General features: G+C 43.1%; 1 protein-coding gene across 1 annotated transcript; it reads left to right on the plus strand.

Annotated features, from left to right (window-relative positions):
* Positions 1-545: 545 nt before the first annotated feature.
* LOC146632137 (G protein-coupled receptor 84-like) lies at positions 546-1,742 on the plus strand. Its single transcript, XM_085354854.1, has one exon. The coding sequence runs from the start codon at positions 546-548 to the stop codon at positions 1,740-1,742; it is 1,197 nt and encodes a 398-aa protein (XP_085210980.1).
* Positions 1,743-9,281: the final 7,539 nt, after the last annotated feature.

The raw sequence follows: 9,281 nt of genomic DNA on the forward strand, positions 1-9,281 counted from the left end.
ATCATCAACTTCACGGTGAGAAAATTTAAACGCTTTTCATTAGAAATGTTTGAAAGTCTGAATTTTGAAAATATCACCTAGGTTAGAGTTCTTATGAAACTAAACCTCAATTAGTTTATCAACTTTCTGTTAAGTTAAAATAAAAGTAAACGCTGATTGTTGGTTTTGTCTATTTTGTTACCGCATTTTGTTGAGGGAGATATTCTTTTAATAGCCTATTATTAATAATAATAATAAATAAAGTATTATTACAATATTTAACCATCTGTTCCTGAATAAGCTGGTAACTTCTGGCAAAAACAGAAGTTTTGTTTTAGTTGAGAACAGTTTCACTGCAGATAGTTGAACTGTTTTGTTTACAATTGTTCATAATTATTTTTCTTTACTAACCATCAAAAACCAAATGATTACATTTGTTCACTTCACTGCACTGCCTGAAACCTCAAGGATTAGCTGACATTGAAAATCTTTGAGGTGAGGGCAGGCAACAGGATTTTGTTTACTTATATTCTGATTCCTATCTTCTGTTTATATTAGTTGACAAAATGCTGAGGAATCAAACAAACCACACCGAGGACTTTCTCTCCTGCCACAGTCCTTCTGTTGAAATCTACCGGTACTTTGCTGTGCTGTTGGGATGTGCTGTAACCATCACGGGTACGGTCGGGAACCTGATGACCGTTCTGGCTTTTGCCTTTGACCCACGTCTGAGGACTCGCTTCAACGTGCTCATTGTCAACTTGGCTGCATCTGATCTCTTGTACTGCACCATCCTGCAGCCCATCTCCGTCGACTCCTATCTACACCTCAGGTGGCGCAGCAGTGAGCTGTGGTGCAGAGTCTTTGGCCTGCTCCTCTTCCTCTCCAACTCTGTCTCCATCATTACCCTCTGCCTGGTAGCAGTGGGCAGATATCTCCTGGTCGCAAAGAGAGCTGTGTTTGACCGTGTTTTTTCTAACCACGGTCTTACTTTACTCATCATCTTTGCGTGGGCGCTCGGCCTGGTCAGCTTTGGTCCACTCTGGTCTGTCTATGTGTTTGTGCCACAGGTGTGCACATGCAGCTTCCATCGTACCCGGGGTCGTCCTTACACCACCATCTTGCTAGTTTTCAGCTTTCTTGTTGGCCTGAGCTGTGTTGGTGCATTCTACCTGCTCATTTACAAACATGTTCTGGTTGCATCACAAGCGCTGCTCCGTTACAGGTTCAGCCAACAGTCATCCAGGAGGAAACCAACACCAGCTCAAGAGACTGACGATAGTAGTGTAAATTCTGTCATAACAAACACGTACGGCCAGGCAGAACTTGCTCAGGGTATAGAGGCAGCTGGTGAAAAGTCCTGCCAGTCTGCTCAAAGTTCACTTAAGACCTTAAAAACTGAGCCCACATCTGAAGCTGACCTTGCACCACCTACTCCCACAAATGCAATGCTGGCATCACACTCGACAATTGCAGTGGATGAAAAGGAAATTAAGCACATAACACGGATGTGCTTAACTGTTTTTCTGTGCTTTGTGTTCTGCTATGTCCCCTTTGTGCTGCTGAACACAGCCGACAAACAGAACCATGCCCCTCAGGTACTATACATGTTCTTTTCCAACCTCACCTGGCTCAACAGCTGCATCAACCCCGTGCTCTATGCTGTCATGAATCGCAGGTTTCGACAGGCCTATCACATGCTGCTCACCAAGGCTGCTGAACCTTTCACCCACCTGTGTATCCGTCACACAGATCAGCGTTGATAAAACTTAAAGCAGACATTATAAGATGGGAGACGTGCTAATAATGTTGAGCTGAAATCAATGGAAGAATTTCAAAACAGCAAAAATATCAACATCAATTTCTCTTCAGGGTGGGAAAAACTTTTTAAAACTTTATTTTAGGGAGGTGACAGCATTTTTTTGAAATCTTGTTTCTATTCCGGACATAAGGTTTTTGACGGGGCATTTTCACTGTCTTGCAGGACAAAAATATGTGTAGTTCAAATTTTCCTCATTGTAAATGCCATAAAATGTTGAAAATTTAAATGAACAATTTGCTCTAAATGGACTTGACTTCATTTTGAATTGTTAAAAACTTTGTACCAAATCTCACAATCGCCCCGTTGTGTGATTGTCTCAGCCATAGTTCAATAGCTCTGTCTGTTATAATAACAGGCAGAGAATTATTCCAGTAAAAGATAATAGTTTCTTTCTATACATATAATTCTAAAAATTTGGAAATGTAATATTATTTGTAAAAATAAAATAACAAATTAAGAAATGTCTGTCAATGGTGTGACAATTTTAAGTTGGGTAATTCCAATTGGACAGCTATATTTAGCTAAAGGGCCCCATTCAAGGTCATGTAGCTGAGGGGCCACGTGAATCCCATGACACTCACACAGATTAAGTTTTGTTGACCTTATGTTTAAAATGTATATTTCTCAACATAATTACAAAGCGTTGTGTAAATGACACTTAAGTTATTAGTGCCACGGTTATAAACAGTGCACAAGTGTGATGAGTGCGTAACTTATTTGGAGAAGAAAGAACTGAAGGAGAAATGAGTAGAAGAGACTATAAAGAAGTGATAGAGAGCAAATTAGGATCCACTTTGGTAATTTATTACATTGACATTAACCTATTGTCTACTATTTTCCAAAGAAATATCATGAAAAGAAGGCTGAAGGAAACTGGAAAGTGTGTTAACTGTTTAATTAATAACAGCTCTAAAAGTGCATTTTTAACTAAAGTTATATTCATTAATGTTTTGCATATTTCTTAAAGTAAAATTAAAATGCATTTTTCAAAGACGTGAATGTAATCAAGAGACTGAGTGCATGAGCTACGAAGAGTCAACGTTCTTTCCGAAAATTAGGCCTCATTTAATAAGTAAAAGTTTATTTGTTGCAATCAGTACATTTGATTGATGTACTGTTGATGCAAAGAATGACTTTCTCTATCAACGTTTAAATAAATAAATATGTCACATATTTGGGCCATCAGCACCATTTCTGTCCCTTAGTGTGACATAATGTCCTCTGGTGTGACTTTCTGGTGTCCCCCCCCCCCCCCCCCCCCCCCCAAAAAAAAAAAAAACCCAAACACTTTTTTTTCTATCATTATCTCACCTGTTAAGGAGAAGCTACATTATAGATGTACATACGCTCCGCTCCATCAATGCCTGGAGTTAAATCTGAAATATTGGTTTTTAGCTGTAAAGTTTCCTCACTTTGATGCCAAGCTTTATAAACGCACATATATCAGTATTTTGCCAACTTGGCAGCTGAGGCAGAGGGCAGAGGACAGAGGCTGGAAGATCAAGGTGCGGAAAGTGGGGTGCAGGGGCTTTGTTGCCAGTACAACAGCAAAACTGCTTAGAGAGATTGGGATCAGAGAACAGGCACAACGGCAAGCTATAAGAGAATTGGCTAACACTGCTGAGAGGACCAGTCACTGGCTATGGCTAAAAAGGGCTGACATCACTTGGGCAGCTAAGGCAGTCAGCTGACCGCGAGACACACGCCCAGGATTGATCGACCCGTGGTGGGCCTGCCTCAACAGGGGGCGTCAAAAGGGTAAAACATAACATTAGAAATTTTATCGATTGACTGAAACAGCTGTCTCGGGGCCTCCTGGGGACTGTGCAACTAACCTCATGAAACCTCAATGAAAGAATAAGAAAGAAAAATGTTCCGCTCTTCTCCCCTCTGCTCTTCTTCCCTTTTCTGGGAGGCAGTGGGGAGGTAGAGCGTACAGCCCGATCCAGCGAGGAGGTGTGGGAAGCCAGATCAGGCGCCCCCCTTCCAGATCTCCTCTCTGCTTTCTCCTATCTTATCTTACTTACTTGTCTTACTCCTCTCTATCACCTTTTCTGTCCCTTTGAAGAAATGAGGCTCCATAAATGTTAAAGAGGCAAGTATTTCTCAGGTGCAGTGAATAGATAGGATAAACTATAGAAAACTAAACAGCAAAAAGAAGAAGAAAAATAACAATTTTAACATAAACCATTGACACACTCTGGGGCCTGATCAACCCTGGCAGGGCCTCCTTGGATGAGGGTGTCTAGTGATAATGGCCGAAACACCCTATGAATCCAAGGTTCACTACTGACGATGTGTCCCAAATTTTAACATGATAATTTAGATCAGATCTCTAATCTCTAAACCTAACCAAGGAAAAAGGGCAGATTAGCTTGGGTAAAAGAACAAAAGTTGAGGCACACAACGATGTGTGCCGCTAGTAAAGTTTCTGGGCTGCTTTTCCTCATAACAGCCATCCCCCAAGATTTTCGCCATTTAAAGCTATGCATTGTCAGGGAATGAAACATCTAGTCCTTTTACTGAATTCTAACTTTCGTTTTAATGATTTGGGACAGAATTTCAAAATCATCTTGTAGGTTACAAAATTAGATAAATGTTATTAAACGTTCATCAATCAGAATATCATCTCTGTCTCATCCTTTATTTCATTTCACTAGCTGGGCCCACGTCCTCATTTATGTTTGACAGCGTTTTAGTAGGAAAAAGTGAATGCTCTGACATGAATTGAGCTGCAGTTTGGGGAAGGCCTCGAAGGGGACTGGCGATGGCTCCCGGGCCTGGCAGATCCCCATGTACTGAATAGAAGTGAAGAAGCTGAAGAATGGAGAAGAAGGAGGGAGGCAGGGTGGGGCGTGTAAACGAGAATGATCAGCTTGCAGAACTAGGGGAACCTATATAGATCAAATTCAAATTCAAATTCAAATTCAAATTTTATTTGTCACACACACACAACCATACACAGTATGACATGGGGGTGAAATGCTTGTAGCTGTACAATGCCCGACCATTAAATGACAGAAGAAAAGTTTTACAATATTTACAATTTACTACAAAAATTTACAAATTAACTTAGGAATTTACAGTAAAGAATGTGCAAATAGCAGAAGAGATTATAAAGATAAGGATTATAAATTATAGGAATTATAGGATTATAGGAAATGTGTGGTGGTGCGTGTGGTGACGTGTGTGAGAATCCAGTCTTATAGTGACGTGTTTGGGAGAGTCCAGTCCTACACCTGGTTCAGGGCCCGAATAGCCTGGGGGAAGAAGCTCCTCCTCATTCTCTCTGTTTTGGCCTTAAGGGAGCGGAAGCGCTTCCCAGACCTCAACAGTGAGAAGAGTCCATTGTTGGGATGGGAGAGGTCCATCATAATCTTCCTAGCTTTGGACTTGCACCGCTTGGTGTAGATGGACAGCAGGTCAGGGAGCTCTGATTGAATGATGCGTTCTGCCGAGCGCACCACCCTTTGCAGATCTCGTCTGTCCTGCTTGGTGCTGTTCCCAAACCAGGTGCAGATGTTTGACGTCAGGACGCTCTCGATGGTGCAGGAGTAGAAGTTCTTGAGCACCTTCAGTGGCAGATGGAAGTCTCTAAGTCTTCTAAGGAAGAAGAGACGCTGACGGGCTTTCTTAACCAGGGTGTTGATGTGACAGGACCATGACAGGTCCTGAGTGATGTGGACACCCAGGTATCGGAAACTGTCCACTCTCTCCACTGGCGTGCCACTGATGATGAGGGGTTTGTAATTCCTCGCCTGCTTTGTAGTGAAGTCCACGATCAGCTCCTTAGTCTTGCTGACGTTTAGGAGGAGGTTATTCTCCTGGCACCAGGTCTCCAGGTTCCTAATCTCCTCCAGGTAGGCCGTCTCGATGTTGTCGGAGATCAGGCCCACAACAGCAGTGTCGTCAGCAAACTTGACAATGGAGGTGGTGTCGGATGTGGCTACACAGTCATAAGTGTACAGTGAGTACAGCAGGGGGCTTAAAACACAGCCCTGAGGCACTCCAGTGCTGAGTGAGATGGAGGGGGAGACTTGTTTTCCTACCCTCACTGATTGGGGTCTGTCTGTGAGGAAGTTGAGGATCCACTGACACAGTGATGAGCTGAGTCCTAGATCCGTCAACTTGGTGAAAAGCTTAGAGGGAATTATTGTGTTGAATGCTGAACTGTAGTCCACGAACAGCATCCTAACATAATTCCCTCTGCCAGTGTCCAGGTGACTCAGGGATGTGTGGAGCAGGTGAGATATGGCATCGTCTGTGGAACGATTAGTCCGGTAAGCAAACTGAAGTGAGTCGATGGTGGGAGGAAGTGAAGAAGTGATGTGATCTCTCATCAGTCTTTCAAAACACTTCATCACAATTGAAGTCAGTGCTACTGGACGGTAGTCATTGTGGCAAGCGGGCTGTTGTTTCTTTGGAACAGGGACAATAATGGACCGTTTGAAGCACGTGGGAACCACAGCTTGGGCCAGGGAGAGGTTGAAGATCTCCGTGAACACCGGTGCTAGTTGATCAGCGCAGGCTCTAAGGACCCGGCCAGGGATTGCATCTGGTCCTGCTGCCTTCCTGGTGTTCACCCTCCTGAAGGTGTTCCTCACGGCATGCTCTGTGATGACAAATGCATTTTCTTCACTGGTGCACTCCGAGCACGCGCAGCCGTTTGTTGTTTTAATTGCTGCGGCGTCGAAGCGAGCATAAAACGTGTTCAGCTCATCAGCCAGTGAAGCATCGGCATTCATCATTGAAGAAGTTGGTCGTTTATAGTCGTTTATAGTCCGCAGTCCTTTCCACAGGCTCCTAGAGTCGCACTGTCGTAGCTGTGACTCTAGATGGCAGCCGGAAGGAGCGTGTTTGGAGGCGTGGTCCTGCTCCTGAAATTCCGATACATAATCTCCAATAAATAAAAGATGGGAATATTTCCAAGGTGGAAAAAACAGTTATATTTTGTTTTAGTGTCCCCTAATTCATTTTAACAACTTTGGTATTAGCTTACTTTTATTCACACTGAAGTAATGAGAGACGTAACATTTCTTGCAGTTGTAAAATTTGAACATTCAAAGCCAGTAAACAATGTCTCCCATTTCATGGGTTGGCATTTGGATTAGCTTGTCTTCTTGTCACAGGTTTAGGACATGCTCAGAGAGCAGTTCTGCTGTTCCCACCTGTTAGTGAAGCCTCCACCTCCCCCTGGTGTTCATCTTCAAGAAGAGTTAACCTGTCAACTCTGCTGATGAGCTTTGCGACAAGTCGTGTTACTTAGCAGACTGTTTGTAAAAGCTTTTCACATCTACGCAGAAAATGCAGAGTAGTGGACTTTTGTGACACCGAAAGAGTCCACTCCCCACCCACTAATGCTCATGTACATGTATTTGCCCTAAGAAAAAAATCATAAAGTCTTTATACAACTTAGTTTCACTTCATATATTTCCCTTTGTTGTCCACACCCCACATGTAGTACTTTCCTACCCACCAGTGGGGCCTGCCCCTAAGTCTGAGAACGACCGTTGTAGTGGTTTCTGCTCCTAATTTTACCCACTTTCACCTTGCTTAGTCTTCTGGGAGAGGTGGTGGGCACACTGGGTTTCATTTGATTCTAGTTTTAAACTTAGGGAGGTTTTTTTCTGCACTTCTCCAAAACTGAAATGAACAACATTTGGTTGCTTCCGTCTCTTCCATCTTGTTCAAATGTATGACTCAAAGTAGGTTTAGGTCAACAGAACCTGCAACCCTTAAAAATATTTTCACAGAGCAGAAAATGTCAGAAAACAGCGACAGAACTAAGTGCTCACTGTCAAGATGCACATCCGTTACTCTGATCAAATAATGAATAGAATTTCATTTGAAACTAAAGGTTTTATTAATCAGTCATGCTTTTTCGGTCAGGTTTCAAACAATCAACACAACACACCAAACATGTGATTTCACGTGTGCTTTACACATTGTTTTCACTCAAGAATTCTTTTTTATTAGTTCTTTTTTTTGGATGCTGCTGCAGTAGCAGCAGACACGGGGCATGAGACAGACACAAGAAATGATCACAAATGTGTAAATCGTGCAGCTGCTCAGAGTGACATCAGGCTGCTTTTCTCCTCTCAAATTGTGTGACAGGAGCACGTGTGACAGTGAGTAACCATGGTTACAGGGGACGGTCTGAAACTCATGATCCCCAGTAAAAGATCTCAGGTTATTATATCCCTCTAAAATCAAGGCTGTGCTCAAATACTGAAACTTAGTTAAAAAAAATTACTGCTGTAAACTTAATAACACTGACATCATTCCATAGGAAATAATATGTGCACTGTGTCACTGATGTTATTTCAGAAGTGAAAAATGAACCCTTCTCCTGACTGCATTTGGTGTAACTTCCCTGTTCATGTTTTGTTGTGCTTTTCAAAGATATGCATGTCTGGCATTGGGTGCATGCCATGAAGAAGACAATAGAAGTTAATGTATTCTGTTATGCTCCATTTGATACTACTATTCTAAAACCACTCTGTGAAGTGTAAAATAAATACAATGTAGAATCTACATAGAATCTACATTGTATTTACAATGTATTTATCTACATTGTAGATAAATACAATGCAATGACAAAAACACTGTAAAGGGAGAGTGATCATTAAAAAATAAAATACTGCGAGGAGAGGTGGAGAATGAACTTAACCTGGGTGTCTATTGTCTTGTGTAGTCTGGGAGATGATTGGATGATGGGATGGTTGCAGTTTTCTCTGAGGTGGGGTCGAGTGGGCCACCCCGGGATCTGTGGGGCTGGGCGGTGCTGCTGCACCGATCCAGATGGGTCTGGGCCTCCCTGCTGCTGCAGCGCCGGGTGCGGTCTGCTTGTCTGCACCCCAGGGAAAAGGGTAACATCTCCTGGGTCTAGGTGCAGTTTTCCCCACTGGGGGCAAGGGTACCTGAACCTGGGTATAGAGCATGTTTGGGGAGTGTGATTGTGTGTACAGGTCATAATGCTTGACATTTTATATTCATTTAAAAAGTGTTGTTATTAAAAGACAAAAGTCAAAATACAAAAGATTTCAGGGCTGCACAAAGCCCCCAGTCAAAGGAGCTTGCAAAGAAAAGCGTCTGGACTTCTTTAAGTTGCTTGAAGACGTTTCACCTCTCATCCGAGAAGCTTCTTCGGTTCTAAGGTCAAATGGTGGAGAGTCCCAGATATAAACCTAGTGGGAGTGACCCCCCACAGAGGGACAAAAGGACCCCCTGATGATCCTCTAATCGCCTGAGCCAAGGTGTGAAACTGGGTGTGGGTCCCAATCAGCCAGGGTTTCGGGTGAGCTCATTGTGAAACCTGGCCCCACCTTATCATGCGAATTCCCGAGGTCAGATGGCCCAGGATGTGAGTGGGCGTTAAGGCGTCTGGGGAGGGAACTCAAAACTGGATTATAGATGGCAGACAGTTGGTGTCGTAAACCCCCGCCTCTGTTCAAAGTAGGGCTGCCACGATTAGTCGACT

This window comes from Diplotaxodon limnothrissa, linkage group LG5 (assembly GCF_057381915.1).
Source record: "Diplotaxodon limnothrissa isolate DT_005_m linkage group LG5, D_limnothrissa_male_GT1.1, whole genome shotgun sequence".
In the NCBI taxonomy this organism is placed as follows: Eukaryota; Metazoa; Chordata; class Actinopteri; order Cichliformes; family Cichlidae; genus Diplotaxodon; species Diplotaxodon limnothrissa.

Bases quoted from the DNA above. Each gene is read 5' to 3' on its own strand.
- LOC146632137 (XM_085354854.1), top strand. From the start codon at position 546: ATGCTGAGGAATCAAACAAACCACACCGAGGACTTTCTCTCCTGCCAC.